General features: G+C 36.2%; 4 protein-coding genes and 1 non-coding gene across 9 annotated transcripts; 1 reads left to right on the plus strand and 4 right to left on the minus strand.

Moving 5' to 3' along the window:
* Positions 1-422: 422 nt before the first annotated feature.
* LOC117923458 (pentatricopeptide repeat-containing protein DOT4, chloroplastic) lies at positions 423-4,553 on the minus strand. 2 transcript variants are annotated; one of them, XR_004652624.1, is made up of 2 exons: positions 1,694-4,553; positions 423-1,309 (listed from the first exon to the last, which is right to left on the minus strand). XR_004652624.1 is itself a non-coding variant. In XM_034841747.1 (1 exon), the coding sequence occupies exon 1, from the start codon at positions 4,418-4,420 to the stop codon at positions 1,790-1,792; it is 2,631 nt and encodes an 876-aa protein (XP_034697638.1). In that variant the 5' UTR covers positions 4,421-4,553; the 3' UTR covers positions 1,346-1,789. The 2 variants fall into 2 exon arrangements, 1 of the variants encoding a protein (XP_034697638.1); XM_034841747.1 differs by lacking the exon at positions 423-1,309 and having other exon boundaries at positions 1,346-4,553.
* A 93-nt stretch (positions 4,554-4,646) lies between these two features.
* LOC117923460 (SAP-like protein BP-73) lies at positions 4,647-11,133 on the plus strand. Of its 3 annotated transcripts, none has more exons than XR_004652625.1 (3): positions 4,647-4,880; positions 9,381-9,794; positions 10,521-11,133. XR_004652625.1 is itself a non-coding variant. In XM_034841750.1 (3 exons), exons 1-3 carry the CDS (start codon positions 4,781-4,783, stop codon positions 10,859-10,861), a joined length of 789 nt encoding a protein of 262 aa, XP_034697641.1. In that variant the 5' UTR covers positions 4,689-4,780; the 3' UTR covers positions 10,862-11,133. The 3 variants fall into 3 exon arrangements, 2 of the variants coding, with proteins under 2 accessions (XP_034697641.1, XP_034697642.1); XM_034841750.1 differs by having other exon boundaries at positions 4,689-4,880; positions 9,447-9,794; XM_034841751.1 differs by lacking the exon at positions 4,647-4,880 and adding an exon at positions 4,965-4,987 and having other exon boundaries at positions 9,430-9,794.
* A 680-nt stretch (positions 11,134-11,813) lies between these two features.
* LOC117924161 (60S ribosomal protein L11-1-like) lies at positions 11,814-14,387 on the minus strand. The gene is made up of 5 exons (XM_034842742.1): positions 14,279-14,387; positions 14,071-14,178; positions 13,738-13,780; positions 13,449-13,644; positions 11,814-12,333 (listed from the first exon to the last, which is right to left on the minus strand). Exons 1-5 carry the CDS (start codon positions 14,279-14,281, stop codon positions 12,135-12,137), a joined length of 549 nt encoding a protein of 182 aa, XP_034698633.1. The 5' UTR covers positions 14,282-14,387; the 3' UTR covers positions 11,814-12,134.
* A 1,815-nt stretch (positions 14,388-16,202) lies between these two features.
* Positions 16,203-16,275, minus strand: TRNAE-CUC. The gene has a single exon. It is a non-coding gene; the product is annotated as a tRNA-Glu (tRNA).
* Positions 16,276-16,671: 396 nt separating this feature from the next.
* Positions 16,672-19,247, minus strand: LOC117922912. 2 transcript variants are annotated; one of them, XM_034841134.1, is made up of 3 exons: positions 18,844-19,246; positions 18,184-18,735; positions 16,672-17,328 (listed from the first exon to the last, which is right to left on the minus strand). In XM_034841134.1, exons 2-3 carry the CDS (start codon positions 18,693-18,695, stop codon positions 17,109-17,111), a joined length of 732 nt encoding a protein of 243 aa, XP_034697025.1. In that variant the 5' UTR covers positions 18,696-18,735; positions 18,844-19,246; the 3' UTR covers positions 16,672-17,108. The 2 variants fall into 2 exon arrangements, with proteins under 2 accessions (XP_034697025.1, XP_034697024.1); XM_034841133.1 differs by having other exon boundaries at positions 18,184-19,247.
* Between the last annotated feature and the right edge of the window lie 4,292 nt (positions 19,248-23,539).

Here is a 23,539-nt window from a genome sequence, read left to right on the forward strand (position 1 = left end):
CCTGCAGCTTCCTTTTGTGTTTCTTCAAATTTAAATGGCATGTGCAGAACCACAGTTTATTTCTGGTGCCGATGATGGATGGCATGGGCTGATATTCTTTCATGTGGACAGATTTTGTAAGTAAAATATTACCTTCCTTAGCTATAAACATTAATGAAGAAGAAGACAATGCCAGGTTGGTGATGATTAATGAAGTTACTAGTAGAGAATTGGGATTGATGATGATATCCAACAACTATATGGTGTGAGTACAGGTTGGAAGGTTGGAGTTAGAGCTAGCTCTGGCTCCTGCTTAAAGAATGATCAACATTTTGAGCTTGGTAGTGTTTTTGAACCCAGACTGGACTAGGCTGCACAACTGAGTTTGCAAGTATTGAAATCCTCTGTTCCAGGGAGAGAATATCAATTAAGTAACTTAGATTAACATTTTTCCTAATTAATTTCGTCTTTTAGTTATTATTATTAAGGACCAACCCACTAAGCTGGAGAGGAGGACCATTCAACCTTCAAACCCGCTGATTTTGCAGTTTCCAGAGCGAGCTCGATTTAGAATCATTCCATTCTAGCTGGCCATATACACACTAGATGTGGCTGAAATGAAGGAGAGCCTACAGCGCCTCCAAATAAATGGAATGGTTGAGAGACAGAGACCACCTTTATACAGATTTCAGATTGCGTGATCCAGATCCTCTGATCCCTAGGTTCTGTGGTGACGCCAGGTGGGCCCATTTTCATTATGCAGTGGAAGCAATTCCACCAGGCTTCTAATGAACAAGGGCAGGGAAAAGGGTAATTTCTTGGAAGATGCCTTCGAAAGAAATTTTAAGGAACTTGTATAGGGTGCTAGATTATTTCAGAAGAACCATACATTGGTGGCACAAAAGAACAAAACAAAGGGCGACGTAGGTGTTTGAACATCTAATTCTATAAGTTTTTCCTTTTCAATATCTGAAATTGCACCTTCCCACTTCTCAAAAGTAGGCTTTACCCTTCTTTATTTAAGACTAGCTTTGGCTATGTTCTTCTCATAATCTCCAATCGCATCAGAAGTCACTGCTTCTTCTGTTGGCTTCCTCACTCAACCTTCATTCATATGGATCCACTTTCAAGCAGTTTAATGCATTTAGCAGGCACAGGAAGAGTTAAAATACATGCTTCCGCTATCTCCTGAGCTGCTGCCTACGTAGATATTCCCAGATGTCGTCCAGGAAGCCAAGCAAAAGCAATCTTCTCAGTTTGACAAAATCCTTGAAATAGCATTTCCGGGAACACAACCCACATGCCTTTCCACAGCCTTGCTTTGATGTCCCTTTCAAGAATGACAAAAATTTCAAGAAAATACACAACAAAGAAAAACCACCCCTGAAGCAAAACTGTGCCTCTCCACAAGTCTACACGAAATGGGAAATTCTTGGGAATAAACTAATAATTTTACAGACAAAGCTCAGCATCTCTACAACAAGGGAAAGGTACTTCAAGAAAACACAATCTAGGTAAATTGTGAACACTAGAAAGTTAGAAATGAGAGGTACAGGGATGCGTTCCGGCTTTTTGGTAAAATTGCATCACAAAATTCAGCCTGTGGAATAAGTAGGACCATTAATATGATCCAGAACATGGTCCTGAGCCATAGCTTAGATCAACAACAGCAATATGTTAATCTCTGTTAAATCACAATTTGCAAAACTCTTACCAATCAAATCTTGAAAATCAACTTGTGTCAGGGTGAGACAGTGAGAGTGCCTGGATGAAGAGCTCCTTACATTTCAACTCCTTTTCCCACTTTGTTTCACCAGTGACCTCTGCAAGAACAAGACCCATCCTTGAAATGATGAAAGCGATTAGAATCTCTCAAGATGATATCTCTCTTTACCATCTTGGACATGAATTTGGCCATCTCATGACAATCACCACATACTCTTAAATTCTTGGTGACCCTTACAGTTTTGCCCGGTGGCAAGCTCAAAATTCCAAAAGCCATGGCTATCTTCTCGCTGTGCCCACAGAGAGCCATTTCTTTCTCCGTGTCATCTGCCTTAATCAAAGCATACCTCATTTTTGGAAAGTGACCCTCTTCCTTCATTCGTGTCCTCGTCTTCTTTAATAACAATTCTATCTTATTGGCTAGTGGGTGTGAACTATCTCCAGTAACAAAGATATGGACTTTGCCCTTGATCTCTATCCAACTACACCCAGGGTTCTTTCTTAAGCCACGCCGGCCAATTCTCTCCCTCAATTTTTTCACTTCTTCCCACTTCTCTGCTTCTGCATAAATATTTGCTAGAAGTACATAATATCCTGTGTTCTCTGGCTCTAGCTCAAAAACATGTTCAGCAACTTTCTCTGCTAGTTTTACATCATGGTAGATTCTACACCCACAGAGCAAAGCACCCCAGATAGTGGCATCTGGTTCAATTGGCATCATTTTAATGAATTTATATGCCTTGGACAAATTGCCTGTGCGGGCAAGAAGATCCACAATGCAAGCATGGTGCTCCAACTTGGGCTCAATGCTACAGTTGTTTCTCATCATATTAAAGAATCCCCATCCTTCATCAAGTAATCCAGAATGACTGCAGGCATACAATATTGAAATGAAGGAAACTTCATCAGGCTCAATACCTGAATTTCTCATCTCATTGAATGCAGCAATAGCTTCACTCCCATACCCGTGCATTCCATATCCAGCAATCATGACTGTCCATGAGACCAGATCCTTTTCAGGAATCATATCAAAAAGTAAACGTGCAAGACCTAGTGCCCCACACTTCAGATACATGTCAACAAGTGCATTTGCAACATGTCGATCTAGAGAAAACCCATTTCTCAATATATGACCGTGGATCTCTTGGCCTCTTTCTAGAGCTGCTAGGCTGGCACAAGCTGGAAGGATGCAGGCCATTGTTATGCTGTTGGGCTTTGAGTTATATTGCATTTCAACAAACAAATTGAGTGCTTCATTGGGAAGTGAGTTTTTTGAATAACCTCCAATCATGGTATTCCATGAGACGATGTCCTTGACCTGCATCTCAGAAAAAACCGAGTGAGCATCTCCCATACTTCCACATTTTGCATACATGTCCATCAGAGCATTAGAGACGAACAGATCTGATTGCATTTTATTCTCCTTGATGTAATTATGGACATCCTTGCCATTTTCCAACAAGCCAGTACATGCGCAAGCATGAAGGATGGTTGTGATGGTAAAGATATCAGGACTAATACCTTCCTTTTCCATTTCATGAAATAATCGAACCGACATATCAGATAGGCCTTCCCGAGCATATCCAGCTATCATGGATGTCCAAGACACCACACTTCTTTCACCCATCGTCTCGAAAACTTGTATGGCACTATTTAGATCGCCAGATTTTGAATACATGTCCAACAAACAATTATTGAGAGTAAGTTCCTTACCAAAAGAAGCCTTTATTGCATAGCCATGAAGTGCTCTACCCAATAAAAGCATACCAGTATTTGAACATCCTGCAACTACACTGACCATAGTAGCTAAATCCGTATTAATCCCCAAAAGCAGCATTTGTTCAAAAAGGTCAAGTCCCTTCTCCGAAAGACCATTTGACACATACCCACTTATCATAGAATTCCATGATATAACATCTCGATCACCCAATTCATCAAACAACTTGCGTGCACTTTCAACTCTTCTAATCTTGAAATAGAAAGCAATTAGAGAATTCACAACTGTATTGTAAGACCCAAAACCCAGTCTCGACAGATACGCATGGACCCCTTCCCCTTCTTCTACACTTCCTGAAGCCGCATAACACTTCATAACGCAAGAAAATGTATAAGAATTCATTTTAACTCCCAACTCCCTCATCCGCTTGAATAAAGATAAACTTTCCCTAAAATTACCAATCTTCGCATATCCATTCATCAAAAGGTTCCAAAGAAATACCTTTTCGTTAGCAACTTTATCGAAAATCCGTCTCCCTTCCCTCAAATCCCCGCAAGTCACATACATAAACACAAGTTTGGAACCCAAAACACCATCAACTTCGACATCATTAGATTGAATAATCGAATGAATTCTCCTACCATCTTGTATGGATTTAAGATCCGCACAGAGCTGTAAGACAGAGCAATAGGTTCTTAACTCCAGGTCTGGTTTAGGAGACTGGTTGATCAATTCCATGGCCCTTCTCAGATTACCCAACTCACAGAATCTGCATATTTCAATGTTGTAATCCGTAATTTTACAATCAATGGTCTCACTGGGCAAGACTGAGGTGCCAATGGTGGCACAAGAATGATACAAATTTGAAGATACAAGTGGGGTATTGGAAGATGGTCTGAAGAATATGAAACCATTTGGATATGTGAGAGAGTTTTCTCTGTGAATTTGGTGGGGTGGAGAGACCCATAAGTTTGGCGTGGTTTTGGATATCAACAACATGCTTCTCTGCGCAAGGCGAGAACGGCGGCAAAAGTTTCAACTACAAAAACTGACAACCTAACATCTACAATCTGGAAAAGGAGCGTGGTCGACACGCGCTTTAGAAAAGCGTGTTGTCACATTTGAAGCTATGGGTGCAGCTGATCTCACAGCCACGTTGATACAGTTGAGACCATAGAACCATCAAGCACCGTTGATTCCCATTTAATTTCAATCCGAGATCACGCTTACAGACCACGTGTAATTCTGAAATTACTCAGAAAATATATGAGCTGGCTAATGTGCATCAATTCCACCTCCCATTTAGAAATCTCGGATTTTCCGGGAATTTTTTGTGTTTAGATAGAAATTTTCCTGAAAATGGTTGCAGTAGTTTTCTGTTCTCACTCGGCCCTTCGCTTGCAATCTTTCTACGCTTTCAGCAAGCCGAAATTGGGAAAATCCGCTGTCTCTCTTCAAGGTAAAATCTGTCGCCAACCCTAACCCTAAGCCTGGTTCTCTTTATCAAACCACCCCCCCATCTCCCTGCATTTCCATTAGCTGCTTCTCGTAATTGCGCATGACTAGGTCTTTTTCTTTTCCTTCTTTTTTTTTCTTGGATTATGTTGTATCTGTGTGTGTGTATGATGTATATGGTTGTAGTCGTGGTTAGAGTTTACATGTATTGCACTTAAAATTTCTTTTCAGAAGGCATATATCAAGTGATGCTAGGAGATCTACACTTCAAGTTTGAATTGGAAAGGAATATGCTTAATGGAGGTTTAAGTTTTTGTTTTGATTGTTAGTGGCCTCGCTTATTTCGTTTCCAACAAATGGTCTTATTACATTTTTACCTTAGTTTCATTTCTCTATGTCTAGGTTCCATTTCACCTAAGTTTCACTTCTTTTTGCTTGGATCTCATTTCTTCCTTCTAGTCTCATGTGTTTATACCATCATTTAAGGGTCCAGATTTTATCATACACTTCAATAGCTCGATTGCAAATTCGGTAGGGTCCGAATGGGTACCATAGCATTTTCCATTAATATATCCAACTAGGTTCTTTTTGGTGGAAGAACTGGATCAGAAAAAGAAAGGGAAAAAATGACTAAAAAAAGAAGGGGGATTTTCTATAGGATGTTTAACGAAGCATTGCTGTAATTGAGATTTCATTAAAAAAAAAAAAAAAAGTTGGGGAAAAAGCATCAGCACAACTCAGTTTTTGATAAGAGTTTGATCTTGTGAGATAAAGTGTGATTGGTTAACAATGATCAGCTTGCCAAGTTAGGATTCTCTAATTAATTAAGAGGATCTTCTGATTAATCTAGAGATCATTTGGATTTTGTTAGTAGTGAAGAATTGAATATCAAGATGTTGGTTAACAAGAGATTGAACAACTAAACTAAATATTATTCTTTGGGATCCCTCATATCATCATACAAAATGAACAAGAAATAGAATTGAACCCACTCCTGATATACCTCTCTTGATATCCCTCAATATGAATGGGCTTTTCTTAGAGAGTAAAAATCATCTGTATTGAAAAGAATTTGAAGACATTCTTAGGAATCATACTCCATTCTTTTTCTCTAGTTTAGGAATTATTCAAGGTTTGAATCCTGTGGAGGGATTCACTAGAGATAGATAATTGTTAAAGAAACAACAGATGTTTCTTTTGTCTCCTCTAGACAACTTGAAGTGAGAAATGGTTTAGATATTTAAGACAAATCGATATTTACAAAGTACTCCCTGAATCTTGAGAAAGATTTACTTATTCTTGAGAAAAGATCTACTTTTTTAATATATTTTACTACTAACTCCAATCAAAACTAATGGAAATGCATAATTATTTTTTATAAGCACAGGTGCGCGCACACACATATATATTAATGAAAATATGCAAAAAGAACTATAGATAGAGCACACCAAAGTACACCAGGAGTATGCAAAGGGCTCCAAACAAAAAGAACAAAAAAGAGAGAGAACTCCTTCACTTTTCAACTTCAAACCCAATGATCAACAAAATCCACCATAAACACATGTGCCTCTTCTATGCAGTGTCTTACACATTCCAAAAAATTGCAAATAAACTAGGATTTGAGGACTTGCTCTGAATGTTCCATGCTATCAAAAGCTCTTCAATTTTGTTCTTACCAGGCTGTTCAAAATAAACATAAAAGGGTAATCATCCATGCTCTCTTCCACCTCTTCCCAATATAGGACCCATTCCAGCTTAGCAACATTGCTCTTGTTGAAGAGTGGATCACCTAAGATATCCTAAACATGGAAAAGACCATGGTGATTTTACATGTAACATCTACACCCCCTCACCTAGTGACACTCACTTTTTCAACTAATCCAATGTCAAAATCCCTCCCCACACTGCTTCCCAAACAAAAAACTCCAATCTCATTGGAATCCACAAATTCCAAACAACACTAACCGGAAAAGGCTCTAATCCCCCTAACATAAAAAAGGAACAAAAAGTTTTGATTGAGAACTTTCAAATTTTGGAATCCAACCAGCCCATCCTATCCTTTGTACCCTGTCTTACTATATGCTTTTGAAGGTTCCTCAAAAAGGGCTCTATCATCTCTAACCAATCATGGAATCGCAGAGGAGAGTCACTACAACTCCCATCCACCAAAACTTTACTCTATTCCCATCCCTGATAATAAAGTGAATTCTACTTTTAAAAACCTCCTATTTGTTCCTAATGGTCTTCCACAGGCCTATACCAGAACCTCCCTTAGCACACTGGAGGACTGATCTTTCCCTTCTTCCCTAAACTTCCTAATAATAATCCACTTCCATAGAGGCTCTCTTTCTGTGAAAAATCTCCAACTCCACTGACCCAAAAGAGCAATGTTGAGAATAGAGAGATTTCTAATACTAGGTCCCCTTTTTTTCTTAGGCATGCATACCATAGACCATAAGACCAAATGAGGATTTTTCTCAAGTGTTCCACTCCCTCCACAAAAATATATATATCTTTTTGGATTGTCTCAACTCTTAAACTCACCCTTCTTCGAATCACCAATAAGGACATGCAAGATGGATCAAAGTGGGTCTCCCTCCTTTCAACAGATATCGTCTCTTCCATAAGGCCAACCTTTTCTAAAATCTCTCATCCACCACATCCCATACTATTGCCAACTGTAGGCCCAAATCTGTGGATGGAAGCTCCCCTATCAAACAAGTCAACTTAGAAGCTAGCACTTCCAAATTATCTATCCTTCCAACTGGGATAAGCTCACTCTTCTTCATATTGATCTTCAACCCAAAAATTGTCTCAAACCACCTGAGAATCCAATTTAAGCATACCAGCTACACTTGGCTTACCTCACAAAAGATGATAGTTCAACATATAGCAACTAAATCACCTCAACTTCCTCACAACCCATCCCTTCCACCTTAAACCTAGATATCAAACCCCCTCTTACCTCATCTTCATTAAGAGGTGGCTGGGAGTCATGGCCAGTAAAAATAAGGGGAGAGGGGATGAATGCGTAATTATCTTCATATCTTTGATACTCTCATATGTCCAAGTAGATATCTGAGCTTGCCTTTCCTAGGATTTTTCTAGCTACGGGTCCTATCAAGAGCCTTTCCATATTTTATACTTGCTTTTTTGCAATATGTGGGCAAGGCACAAGTGTCAAGGGATTGGGGTGGGTATAGGGGATGTCTAGGTTCTATTAAATGTTAGAGAAGGGGAAAAAACACACACGTTAGCTATTAAAAGGGAGATGAAATCTAAAGTTGGGACAACAACACCTTTCACCCTCAAATCAAGTGGCATTAGCTTCTCCACTGAATCAGCACTTCAACCCTCTATCTGTAAATTATGTTGAGCTTTCTTAATAATGATCAGGGCTCCTTTTTTTTGTCTTTCCCTTTGCCCTACCCCTTAATTCTTTAACAACCACAGAAAAAGGACAACAACAACAACAACATAAACAAATAAGCTGCAGAGCAAACTGATAATGGTTTCTATGGAGAGATGATGAGATTTAATGGAAAAGAAAGTTGTGGATTTAGGAACCTAAAAAACATGCAAGAGAGATGAAATCCTTTTTTTTTTTTTTTTGATAAGTTCAAGAGAGATGAAATCTAAAGTTGGGATAACAACACCATTCACCCTCAAAGCAAACGGCATTTCTCCGCTGATTCAGCATTGCACCCCCTATCTGTAAATCATGTTGAGTTTTCTTAGTAATGAAGAAGGCTTCTTTTTTTCTTTTTTTTCTGTCTTTCCCATTGCCCTACCTCTTAATTTTATCACAACCACTCATTCGAAACCCTAACCCTAGCAAAGAAAAAAGAGATTGGAAAAAATGGGTGATAGAGAGTGTTTGTAGAGATGAACATACCCAAAACATATAGTATTGCATTATTTTAATTGATGGGTATTGTGTTAGTTAGGCTCAAAGTAAGGGTAGGTGATGTTTTTTGTTTCTCTTAGTTAGGCTCAAAGTAAGGGCAGGTGATGCTTTTTGTTTCTCTCCTTTGCCCATTAGGGTGAGCCTTTTGGCTTTTGCCGCATACTTGTATACCAAGAGTGCTGTGTTGGGCATATCCTCTTTCTATTTATACTATTGTTATTTACCTATCATAGAAAGAAAAAATTGAAGGGTATCGTGTGATGTTGTGTTTTGGTTAACTCCATAAAATCAATCTTTCTGACAAAGGAGGACGGGTATTAAGTTTAGAAGTCTCAAGGGAAATCTTTGCAACTATAGGGTTCATGAATAGGTCAAAGGATGGTTTGCTTCCAAAAGTACTATACCTACTTCTTTGTGAGTGGATGCAATAGCAGTCTGTAGATATCACATAATCAGAGTTCAAACAGAAAGCCAATTTTTTTCCTTTGCTATGTTTCTTTACTTTGGATCAGTATTTAAGTCTGCTATTTCAATATCACTGGCTATACTGAATTTGCATTAAAGTTTGATATCAGCACATTGATAAATTGGTGCTAGGCCTGAAAACTTTGTGGACCACAAACTGAGGGATCAATCTTTGATGCAGCTTGTTGAATTTGGCAGAGACTGCAGATGGATTTTCACCCTTTGCCTCCCGAAGGGACCTTCTTCCATTAACCATTTCAAGCATAAAATCAGATGGAAACAGGAGAGGACGACCTCCCCGCAAAAATCATATCTCAGGAAGAACAGAAAAGGGGGATAAAAATAAGACACCGCCGTCATCTGATGGTAAATTATCAGAGTCATCTAATCAGGATGAGATAATTGCTCTTTTCAGACGGATACAATCTTCAATCTCAAAAGGGGAGTCTCTAGGTACCAAGAAGAGAATTTCTGACTCGTCCGTGGACAAGACATCAGCTGAATCAGTTTTGGAGATTCTTCGCCAATCAAGGAAACAAGTAAAAGGTAATGCGAGATTGACCATTATGTTTGTTGCTGTTGAAAAGATCTTTTAAAATTTTGTTGAAGGTATTTCACTGGTAGTTTTCAGGCTGCTCGCTTCTTAAATATGCGCTCCTTATGGATTCCGAATAAAAAACAGAGGAAAAGAAATAGAAAACTTTTTTTTTGTTTAGATAATGAGACACTTAAAGTGGAAACCTGTAGGTTGTGTTTGCTAGAGAGAATTGAATTTGATTTGGATTCTAGTTCCATGATTGGAAAACCTTTTCTTATTACGGATCATTTGTCTGAATTGGAAGTGGCCTGGATGTGGGCATTTCCATGCCACCAAAACAACCATAGGAAGCTTTTTTATTAGCATCTGTCCTTCCCGGCCTGCTGTCGTCAACGGTCCACTTCCTTGAATGAGAGTTGCTCTTCCCGGTCCTCAAATACTGTCTGTTGTCCTTTACTTGTTTAGTGGCATCTGTCTGAGGGCATTTGGAATTGTCTGTTTCAGTATTCACTCTTGTAAACGGTCGCAAACGCTCATCTTTCAGAGGAGAGCTCCTGCCACATCCTCTGATGTTGCTGCAACCTTTTATATTCAAATAAATGTGCACCAAAATTAAAATCTCACTCTCTTGCCAACCTAATGGAGTGTGTTTAGCATCATTTGCAAGGATGGTTCCTGAAATTCTCTTCCTTTATCCCCATGTTACTATTATTTTAAATGATGTTTATTTGCAGGCAGACCTTCAAAAAAGGAAGGAGGCCAGGTGTTGACACAGAGAAGAGGTGTGCCTAAGAAGGATCAGGGGATACCAGACAAACAGTATGTAGCAGACTTGAAGTCAGCGCGGCCTCCATCAAATTTTGTGAAAAGGTCTCCAATCCCATCTCATACAACCCCAAGAGGGAAGGCAGTCAAGCTGAAAAATGAAGTGTCAGTAAGAACAACTAGCTTCAATGAGTTGCCCAAGGTTGAGGAAATGAAAGTTACTGAGCTAAAAGAACTTGCAAAGTCCAGAGGAATCAAAGGTTACTCAAAGATGAAAAAGAGTGAGCTGGTGGAGTTGCTAAGGTCCTAAAAGGCTAAAAGTAGTTGAGGGCGTTCTGTGAGCTGAGACAACATGCAGAACGAATGTGAAGTTTTTTTAACTGCCGATGATCAAAGTGGTCCATCAATCATCTAGGGCTATACATCAACGAACCTGTCACCTTTTTGGAAAAGAATATCAACTTCAGTTGATGTTTAGTCTTCTGGGACAATAGTGCAACAATTTCATTTTTAACGCCCATGGTGATATTGTTCTAACTTCTTATCAAATCAATGGTTATATCGTTCTAACTTCTTATCAAATCAAGTGTCCTTGATGGCGGTGTCAACTTCGCAACAGCAGAAACATGGAGTTGTTTTGGCTTAAATTGGTAGGTGCTAATGCTACTTCATATTAGCATTACATGAAAGTCCCCTTAGCTTTCAGTCCCAAAAACAGCAGAATGAAAATCCCATCCATATTTCATTTTAAAAAGTTTAATAATTTGATTAACTCTAAAAAGGTTCATCATGTCTTATTCAAGCGGGTTTCGACCTTTTGTTAGAAAATACAGCACTCTAAAAACATTCTGATTTGTGACATCCCGTGATCGCCATGAAGGCACAAACTCAGGTGCTACTTGAATTCACCCCAGAAAATAGTTAAATAAAATTATTATATAAATATTAAAAAATTATTCTATAAAGAGCATCTTTGGACCCCCAATCTAGGAGATAGCCAAGTTAGGGCGATATTAATCAATTATTCCTTGACCACCTTTGCCAGGTAATGAACTGAAAATGGCCATTGGCAAGCTGTACAAGGTAGCAGCAGGCTTAATCAGATCCTCAAAGTATGCAATACCTAGAATTGCAATAGCATTTCAAAATTCCCGCTTAATCATGTTGGAATTTTGCAATCAGGGGCAAACCATCTTTTTTGGAGACTCGGAAGAACTCTGCCAGCAGTTACCCTGGACTAGTAGACTGAATAGCGCAAGTAATTGATTATAAAGCTAACGATGCAAAGACAAACCAGGGGTAGGTCCCCAACATTACAGAACCTTAAGATAATTTATGAGCACAGCTGTGTAAAGCAAAATAACGGTATCAAATGCCACAAACCAGCATATTATCTATTACTAAAAGCAACTAGAATTAAAACCACAAAAAATAATAAAAAAGAAAATTGAAAACCACCACAAGTGGTATTTTCTAGTCCTAGCAACTCATAAATCCCATCTAATTAAAGATATGATGCCTACCCTGCAGACACCAATAAAAAGAAGCAACACACATGCTCATGGATGTAAAGGATCTCTCTATTAACCTACAATGTTTTGGGCCTTATTAAGGATCACTCCCTCATATTTGACCTGGAACCACTTCATTGCATCATCCTTAGTAACTCTGTGGTGGAGTCCAACACGGGCCTTGCATCTTCGGCGACGACCTACACGATACCCTGGGCGTTCTAAAACAACATAGAAGTCCATGCCATAGATACCAGTTGAAGGGTCATACCTGGAATTAAAAAGAGGAAGATGAGAAACAACAGTTAGTTATTGCATACCAGTCAAATTCCTATTTGGACCATATATCTTATGTGACTTAGCTTATTTCTATCTGTTCCAAAAAACACTACTGCAACACCTGGAATAAGAAGTAGGATGGTCGCATGGGAGCATAATGTGTAAAGACAGTGGACCACCAAAATCCTCATTTCCCACCACAAAGGTCTATGAGTAACAACCTTGAACTGCATTAGCAGTCAATATGCTCCAAGTACAAGACAAGACAATATCCACTTGCTAACACAGAGGAAACTAGGTAAGAAGATGTGAAGCTATCTCTCCACCTAGATCTCAAACCCATTCTACTGTCAATTATGCAAGAGAACACAAACTACTCACCACTCAACCACAGGTAATCTATTTGCCCCAAAAAAAATACATTGTAAGTTTATATAACTTGCCCAGACCACCTTGTTCACCACATCTTTCAATCTTATAGTCAAAACTGCAGTTATGATATTATACATTCTACCCACCATCCTAATCGATGAAAGTCCCTAATATCTGCATCCCCTCCCTTTTTTGGAATGAAAGAGACAGAGCATCATAAGACATTTAGACCCAATTCAAGCAGGCAGACATAAATCCTACATTTTCCCAACACTCTGTGTCAATTTTGTCTCTAAATAAACAAACATCATGAAAAATGAGTGAATACAAAGAAGTTGCAAAAGAAGCAAGAACCCACAAGTAAATTGATATGTTATGACCTGCACATTTTTTTACGAGGAAAGAAATTCCTTTGCACAATGCCTTCTAAGTAATTTGGAAAACAATTTCTTTCATTTATAAAAATGACAATGGCCCACCAATGAACATCACCAATGTATAAACATTTTCAAAAGCACTTGGACACAAAATCAAGCCCTTCATAAGATGTTAAAAAGAAATTAAAAAACAATAAGCCACTGTGTTTAATTTGCAGTATAACCATTCAATTAAGCACCCGTATTCCAAATTATTCACGGAAAAGGGCAAAAATGAATTTAGAGAACAGAGAATACACTTTAGAAGCAAAAATATGAACAGAATATTATAGGAAAATAAAGGAAATTGCGAACTCACTTGATTCCAAGATCAATGTGCTCTTGAATACCAAAACCAAAGCAACCAGTATCACTAAAGTTCCTCCTCAAGAGCTCATATTCCTTAACCTTCAACCCACTCTCAAGAAGCTGCATTGCCTTTTCACCCCTGACAGTGACATAGCAAGCAATCTTCTCATTACGCCTGATCGCAAAGGACCGGACGGTATATCTTGCTGTTTAGAGCAACAAATAGTACATTAGATCACAAAAAACCACAAGATAATGCAATATGAAACAAAACGGTCGTAAAGAGAATTGTAGTGTACCCTTTGAGAACACAGGACTTTGGCCACTCAACTGTTCCAAAACCTAAGGATGGTATAGGAAGAAAATATTGGATTAGAGATGCACACGAGAAACCAGAAATGATGGATGTGATCCATTTGGATCCTAAGAAAAAAAGTATGAAAACAAAAGAAAATTTTAACATTTGGAAAGTTTATTCAGCGCATCAACTGGGTCCGATACCACTACTTGGCTAAGCAGAATTAAATTTGAATTTTTCAGATTTATATCTTAGGGTTTCACCATAAAATTGTATTTGAATCTACGAAAAATCTTGGGAACCAAACGGAGAAAATATAGAGAATATGAAGAACCTTAGCAGCCCTGGTGAGGCGATCGCCGCTTTCACCGACGGAGATGTTGAGGACGAGCTTCTGGACTTTGATGTCCCTCATTGGGTTCGCCAGTTTCCTCTCCGAAGCCTGGTTTTCCATTCACAAACATCATCGCACTGTCACAACTACTATGAAAATGATTCAAATTTATGAATATAGGAAATAGAGAGAAGGAGAAGAGAGACACCATTTGGAGTTAGGATTGAGGTGAGAAGCCACAGGACCGATACTGAGGCGGACTGCGGGTCTGAAGTAGGGTATTATATGGGAGCTAAGGCGCTAGGGTTTTATTTTTCAATGGAATGACAATAAAGCCCTGGTGCAAAATGTACCTCCTTTTCCACGTTGCGAACCCAGTAACTCTAGGGTTCTTTGGACTTTGGTTGATTGGGTCGAATTTCTCCTCTTGGAAAACTAATCCATTTCCCCTTACGAACTATCACTTTTAGGACAAAAATACCCTTTTCCTTTTGTGATTCTGCACCGCACGATTTTGATTTTCTTTTTTCGTTGGGCTCCTTCCATCCGTCCAATTTACACGTCAATCCATCCTACGATTTTAAAAAATACCCAAAACATTTTCCCGTTAATTTCTCCCTAAATTCACCTTCTCCTTCTTTTTGCTCTCGACCTATTTTGTTTGAAATTTATTTTATGCAACATATAATGTTTAGATTTGAAAGGCTAGATATGATAACTATGTCTAAGCCCGAAAAGTCAGACACTCTAACAATTTTTTATTCTTGATATTCGGACTTGGAGTATATGTCAAACTCTATAACTCCAAATAAGGGATAAATGTTCGATACTAGAGGCTTAGAAGCCCTAAAACAATACTTTAGGGATTTTCAACACCATATATTCGTGCATCAAAAAATTCATTAAAAACGTGGATGAATTTGTTTTGGTTTATACAAATATATATTTTCCCCTTTTCACTTTATTTTCTCCTTTACTATTTATTAATAGCATAAAAATGAATTAAAAGATATAAACAAAAACTTTATTTGTGTGACAATATCAAATGATGGTAAGCGAATCAATAGTTTTATATATAATGGTTTCAACTTTCAATATTATTTGTAAAATCTCAACCAAATATTTTATCTAAACTTAATTATGAGTAAATTTCACTTATAAAAAACATAACCAATGTCTAATTTTCAATCATAATATTGTTAACCAAACTTTTATAAACTTTATGCGAAAATAATTATTTTAAAAAACAATTTTGGATGTATAAAACAAAATAAATATAAGTACTAAAATAATGATCATATTCTTACCTTGATCCATAATACCAATAACACTTTTAAAGTGAAATTGAGTCACCTTGTGAATTATATTGTCAATATCTTCAATTCACTACTCTCATATAGTGGAAGGATTACTTGTGTGGTATATGTTATTAAATATAAAATAACAAAATGACATAAGAATGAGAGTGTATATTGGGATCTTAATTTATAAAAAGTTGTACATCTCTTAGTTTTCCCATCAAAGACTATATGAGAGTTATATTCATTATATTTACACCTATTAAGTATAAATTAATGGACAATGATGGGTTATTGACTTGAATGCGTTTCTATAATTGCATAGGTTATACTTTTTCATTTTCCTCTATTACTCATAAACATAATGTACAAAATAAACTTCACAATGATGGGACTACAAAAGTTGTAACACCACATTCATATAAATTAAATTTTCTAACTCTTCGTTTATAATTTTAGTATTTCATACATAAGACTTTTAGATGTCCAATCAATTGATACCCTTAAATAATATTTATACAAATATAATTATATATGACCACACATTATATGAAAAAAGCTAACAAATATTCGTATGGATTAAATTATAGTTAAGTTGTATTCATGAAAAACTTAACCAATGTTAAATTATCAATCAAAACATTCAATTAAATTTCACTGAAAGCTCATTGATGGGGATGTAAATGGAATAAGATGAGATCGTCTACATACTCACGTAAATTTATTTTTCATTAATGTCTTAATCCCCATCTAATGGGTGAGGAATGGCAATCTGGGTATGGGTATGTGTACTCTCCCCATCATCAATTTGGAATTTTTCTTAAAAAGGTGGAATTCCGTTGCCGGGACTTGAACCCGGGTCTCTCGGGTGAGAGCCGAGTATCCTAACCAACTAGACTACAACGGATGTATGAGGCTTTCTGACAAATTATTATTAAATCCAATTTTTCTTTCCTAACGGAAATGGAAAGAGAAGAAAAGCCCACGCGGTTTCTGCAACTGCGTCCCCTGTCTCATTAGCTCTCCAGGGCGCAAATTGCTCCTCCATAAGAAATTTACTTCACACTGTAACCCAATTTCCAAAGCAACAGATTTATAAATTGGAACTTTTGCGTTACTTTTACGTTGGTTCATATCCCATGACCGAGTAAACTTTTACCTTGACTCCACGAAATTGCACCACACAATCTCATGGAAACTGCCACGTTACTTCAACAATAAAACTTCTCCTTATATTGCTGTAGGGTAAAATCAGCAACCCAATTCATATATCTTCAAATCACAAACTAATACTACACTGACGCAAAGAAATATGAAAATTACCATTCCACTATAATTAAATGTAAATGTTGAACAAATTTGGGATGACTTCCATGCTTGTGATGGGAGTCCCTCTCAACACTAATGGCAAGTGAACCCCAGAGTGGCTCCCAGAAATATATTACAGAGTAGAGAAAACAAAGAAGACAGAAGAAGAAGAAAAAGGAAATTTCTCCCAGCATTGTACCCTAACCAATCCTTTTCAATTTCCACCCACTAATATGAAATTTCAGCCAACACTCCTTACAATCTGAAAACATGGCTGCCCACAATATATCACAGCAGTTCAGTAAATTAACTGTAGTTGTTGAGGTGGCAATATATAAGATTTGAACCCTTCAATCTTTAGGTCGCAGAGATGCAACCATGAAAGTGATGGTGCCAAAGAAGAACCTTTTAAGTCTGTTATTTACACGACCTTTAAAACATATTTACACGAAAAAACCATGGCAGCACAAAGGCTATTACCAGGCATGCCATCAGGAAGTTACAAAATGGCTGTCCCCGCCAACATCCGCCACCCCTGTCTGAAGAGTTACTACTGCTACCGGCATACCTCCTCTCATTCCAATCCTCCATGAATCTGTTGTCCCAGACACCTTTGACATTATTGGCAGTCTCACCACAAATTTCGCACATTCTGCACCAATGTGAAAAAATTGTAAGGAAGAAATACAATTGTAAAACCTAACTTTGGATTCTTGTAGGAAGGAAATCCCAGAAGAATTCGAATTTTGTTTGAGACATTTTTATTTTTTGGGATTTGGATAGATAGGCAACCAGAATATATAATAAATGGCAGGTGCCCCTTCTAGACAAAACAGCCACCATAAAGACCTAACCCTTCCTCCTAATGTGGATTTTGTATCCAGGTGTTAGCACCAACAATCTCTCTCCCATTGTATAAAGAGGAAAATCTTCCATCAACTACTTACAGCACAACCACATTCCATTGTCACACCCAAAAAAGGAAGTAAACTACCAGTAGCAGCTTGACATTCATACATTTCAACCCAACTAATGCTGGGAAGCAACCCAGTTACTATCTATCCAATGAAGATGAACAAAAGATACACAAAAACTTCTAGTACACAAATTTTGGCTCGAATCACTTCTGGGAAATTCATTTTTCCTCAAAATTTTCATTATTTGGTCAAGTTTCACCAAAATTTCGAAGTATTAGTTGATTTTGCAGCCATTTTTTAAATTAAAATGAGATCAATCAAAGTAATGATCAAAGAACTAGGATGATAAAGGTTAAGGAATTTCTTCCTTCCACAAAGAATCATTAGTTATCTTTCCTGAAACTCCTAGCAAACCTCACCATTCCATCATTTAATCTAGGAACCAATTTATGAACAAGAATTTGAAATCATTACCATCAAAATTTAGAAACATAGTTCCAAAAGCAACTCCATACTATGATTTAAAGAAGACACTAAAAATCCAGTTTCCACGGGAAAAGAAGAGAAGAGAACAGAAGAGAAACAATTACCTGTTTCCTTTGAGCTTAAACCAGGCCTCAGCACAATGAGGATGCGAAATCCCGAGCTCATCTTTACAACCGCAACCAAGCTGGATTAGATCCGCACTAGCATCACGGCAAGTAGCAATAGAACCCTCCGCCGCTGGGTCTGAACTCAAATGGCAAATCCTACACACCCTTTCTCCATCCCAATTCTCCACAAGCTCTCCTCCACCTCCACCGCCGCCGCACTTCACATCCACGACGCATGAATTCACCTCCTTCACACTAGCCTTCGACTTCGACTTTGCCTCCGACTCCGTCTCCGTCTCCGTCTCCGCCTCCGCCTCCGCCTCCGCTTTCGCTTTGTCACTTCCACTTCCTCCGCTGCTCCCCCGCCGCTCCTCTGCATCCGGCTCCGCCGGAGTTATCATAATTACCGTCTCAGGCACAGGCTCAGCACTCGAACTCTCATGAATCCCCCCCTCAACTCGGTCCACCTTATCGCCGATCCGCGGATCATGCGCCTCCCCTTCCATCATCAGTTAACCCAGCCACCCCGAAAACAAAAATATCCCGATTCTTCACAAAAAAAAAAAATCAAAAAAATAAAATAGAAATAGACATAAATGAGTGTGCAAGTATGAAGATCCAAACATGCATAAATATAGTTCAGAGAGAAGCGTTTACTTGGAATATTAAAACGGAAGATCTAGGGTTTGTCTACAGTTGAATTGGGTGCGTTAGGTGAAGAAAGGAACTGAAAACCATTATTATAATTAATATAAAAGCCTTCATATTTACAGATTACTTGAGTAGAATTAGTAAAAACAAAAACAAAATTAAGAAGAATAACAATTGGGTGGGGTTTGATCCTGGGAAGCAATCCATTGGTACATAGCATGGAGGTGTGGATTGAGGATTTAAGAATGGAATAATTATGGAAATGAATTGGAGTGTTGAATGGGTTTCGGGGGACCCCTGGTGGCGTGAGTGAGGGTGCCGCCCCAGATTCTCCCATCCCCTTTGTCGGCTCCCCTTTCCACACTCCCAACCTTCTTCCCACACCCGGAGGATTATTTATTTATTCACTTTTTCGACCAACCATTTTTCAGAAATTACATGGTGCCATTTAAATAACAAAAAAACCATATGCATGAAAAAGGCCTTGTTGCGTCGAAATAGAAAATTCGATATCGTCCGTTTTCGGTGGTTTTTCCTAATAATAAAAGTGGATAAAGTTGAGAAAATAATATTTGGTATGTAACTTTGGTTAGCTTTTATAGCATATGGTGGATAGGGGTTGGACCACTTCCCGTGGCTAAAGCTGGTGAAATGTACCTGGAAAAAGCTGTCAATGATTGAAGTGGACCGGATGGTGCTACAAGAGAGTTGACCATCAATCCCCCAAAGTGCTCACATTGGAACCCCTTTTCACCCAATAATTTAATCTCTCTCTTCGCCTAGCTGGTTAACGCCTAAGGTTAGATCTCAATAAATAATGAAATATTATAAAGTAATAATTTGTTCGTCCCTGTCACGGCTAGAGAAAGTATTGTGCTTGGACAGTTGGATGACTCGTTATTAACTTATTATGCAAGTTAAAAGGTCAAGAAATCGACTACCGTCTTCAAATTATTCTCCAGTCTCCACCACCTGCCCTTTCCACACATATTTTATAATTTAATAATTTTAAATTTTAAAAATTCATTTTGTGAAGATGACGTGTGGGAACGTAGGAGGTAGTACCCGGCTCTAGCTTCGTCCTGACCATCCGTAGTCCTGTGCGGGGGCATCCACGCAAGCTGGCCCAAAATGCCCACAGCCAGTACTTCCCCAATGATATTTCCAATTGGCTAGTGCGCGTGTTGCAATTTGCAAATCGACGAGTCTTTATCATATGCTTGTATTTGCGACGAGGCTCAGCTGTCCATGTGCGGTGCCAACCCTGGCGTCTATCTGCTTACATGGAAGGCAACAAAAATTTATGTAGAGAGATAAGACGATGGCTGCACATGACATCAGTGGCTTGAATTCAGTGACATCACAATTATCCCGTGACCATCAGTCTGTGGGTAGCCCCCTGAATTGGGAATAGCTTTCAGTTTGTTATGATTTTTATGTTCTTGGCTTTTACATTGATGACAAGAACAGGCTTGCGGACATGTATGAATGATTCAGTTCCAGATTACACGCAGAAATCAGAGAAATTAACAGCAACGGAAAAAGCAAGAATCATCCATCTCTCACCCAGCCCCCAATTTTGCATAATTTTGACCGTGGTTGAAACTTAGAAAGTCAAGGTATTGCTATTGGCAAGTTCAAAGGTACATTGATTTCGGTATCTGGGATTTTTAAAAACACGAAGAATATGTTTGATTTTTGAAAAATATCCAAAAAGGAAAAATATATTAAAAATAATAATTTTTTTATTTTATTATAAAAATATAAAAAAGAAAATCAAATATAATTAAAATTAATAAATAATTTATATGTTTTAACTTATTTAGTTAAATAATTTATAAAAATAATTTTTTTGTTTTTTTTTCATTTCTTCTATCTTTTCGCTTATTTTCCTTTCTTCGTATTTTCCCTCAAATTTTCTAAAACTCAAATATAGTATAAAGGATTAATGAAAATTTTAGATAAAATAATTATAAGGAGATGAACTAAAAAAAATTAACATCACATTTAATATGATTTAAATAATTATAAAAGCTTCTTGGAATTCATTTATGATAATGTTAATAATTAAAAAAGCTTAAAACGCTACCATATTTTATTTTTACACAAAGTGTTTATATTTAGCAATGGTATATCTTAAAAATAAAAAATAAAAATGATGAAAGATCATTGGAAAAAATGTATATATTTAAAAATGAATCAATTTGAATTTTTTTGTCTTGTAATTTTGAGTTGTATCATGAGATGGTCAAGTAATTCATAATTAAATTAAAAGTGAGTAATTGTTGAACCAAATGATACCTACTTGTCTATCAAACTCGTCATGGCCATGATCAAGATTAATACAACTCGATCAATATGTATCAATATCAATCGATAGTTCAAACTATAGTCCTTTTAATTGCTTCTGTATAAGAATATTTTTCATTTCATTGATATATCTTCAATTTTTAGACTTTGGGATTTAGATTGTCTTATAACAATGTGTTGGGTCATCCTTATTAGTTATGCAATTAGTGTTATAATAATTGAAAATAGATCAAAGTTCCCTTATTTTGTTCAATCTATTTTTTTCCTTTAAGAATATTAATTCATCCAAAGAATTAATTTGCTCTATATCTTCGCCTAATATAATATCTTCATTTTCTATAAGTCTTCTTTTATAATATAAATGATAACTTGTTCCATTTATTTAGTATATTATGAAGTTACGTCCATATCTTCTAACTCGGGCTATCAATTAAGGGTAATGTTTGATTTGCTGATGTTGGAGTTGGGTTTAGTGTGCCCAAGTGAGCTAATCCGACCCAACCCAATAAATGAGAAAATGGGGGGGGGGGGGGGGTAGTTTATGGGTTGAGAAAATTGGTCGGGATTTCTTGGACATTTCATAAGATAACCCAAAAGTGTTATTTTACGTCAGCTAATATAACATGTCATTTTGTAAATAATATGCAATAAGATAAGAAATGAGATAAAATATTTTGTTTCATATATAGTTTACAATGGTATAAGACATGTAATTACAGTAATTCATATTTAGTTAAAAATAAAATAAGACAAGATGAAATAATATATTCATCATCTTTCCGACATCCTTAACACATGAGATTTAATAAACTATAGGAGGGATGATTTATATGTATGTGTGTGTATATATATATATTCTTTTCTCCCATTTATTCTTTTCTATTTTTTTTTTTTTAAGAATCATGTTTAACTTTGTGAGATAAAATATTTTAATTAAAAAGATATATATTCTTTTCTTATATCCCATGGGTTATAAATTCTTGTCTCCCATTTATTCTCTTCTTTTAAAAAAATAAAATAAAATAATGTTGGTCACTTTGTGAGACAAAAAAACTAATTAAAAAATTATTATTATTTTGGTTAATATGTAATATTGTCTATTTATAAAACTTTAAATATTTGGATTATTAATATCATCAATAAAGAAATAAAAATTACCCAATAAAAAAATTATGGAGAAATATTCAAGTAATGTCAAATATGAGACAAATTTCACACACACACACATATATATATATATATATGATAAATAACTTAATAGTAAGATTGAAATAAATTTTTCGTTTCAATTTTTATTTTATTACCATAATAATGATATCGTAACTTTTGTATGCAAAATTATATCTACCTTTCTTAATTTAAAATCATTTTTTTCAAAAGTAATTTGATTAATCTTTTATTTCAAACTCTTAAAGTTTGCTTTAAACAATAAAGAGTTTATTTTTTTTTTAAAATTTAGGGACACAACTTTTTAAATTATTACTAGCTAGCAAAAATGGAAAGTTTTCCGACATGTAAATCTTTATCGATAATGTAATCCATTAAAATATACTTTTAACATTCATTAACATAAGATAACATTTTTAAAGCATGCCAAAACAAGTAACATTTTATTTGGATAAAGTCTAATTATGGAAGCAAGAGTTTCCCCATAGATCATTTTTTTTTTCTTAATTCAAACCTTGAACTATTATCTAGCCTTATTTTTTAACAGATACACCATTTGCATTAACTTTGATTCTAAAAAACCCACCTCATAATATTTTTTATTTTTTTTTAAATTTAGACACTAATATATAATTCAATCAAATGATTTAGTGTTAGTTTGGATATACTTTTTATATATATATATATAAATGGAAAATAGTAGTTATTTTTATATCAAATACAAGAACTTTTTACTAAAATTTTTTAAAAGTAATTTTAAGAATATAAGGCAAGTTTATACATTTTATATAAGAGTTTTTACATTTTTTATAGAATTTTTATTTTAAAAAAAAAATAGAAAATGCATACAAACGAAGCCTTAACTTTTTTTTTCTTTTTTTTAACCATATCCGAACTTCATCATTCTTAGCCTTTTAGATTCAATTTGAGACAAGAAAATAAAATTATTACAAATATTTATAAGAAAATAAAATTATTACAAATAGTTATAAGTTATCAACAAGTTCTTATATTTTACCAATTTCTTGTGCATTACCAATAATTTCATTCTTCCTATGAGAAGTACATTGACTTTTTTTGTTCTCCAAAAACATATTTGATAATCAAAAAATTATTTTTATTTTATATTATTAGACACAAAATATATGATATATTTAGATAATACCATTTAGTTGTTTTCAATTGTTTTTCTTTATTTTCTAAAGACAATGTTATAAAATAATTA

The sequence above is a fragment of the Vitis riparia genome, chromosome 10, assembly GCF_004353265.1.
Source record: "Vitis riparia cultivar Riparia Gloire de Montpellier isolate 1030 chromosome 10, EGFV_Vit.rip_1.0, whole genome shotgun sequence".
Classification (NCBI taxonomy): Eukaryota; Viridiplantae; Streptophyta; class Magnoliopsida; order Vitales; family Vitaceae; genus Vitis; species Vitis riparia.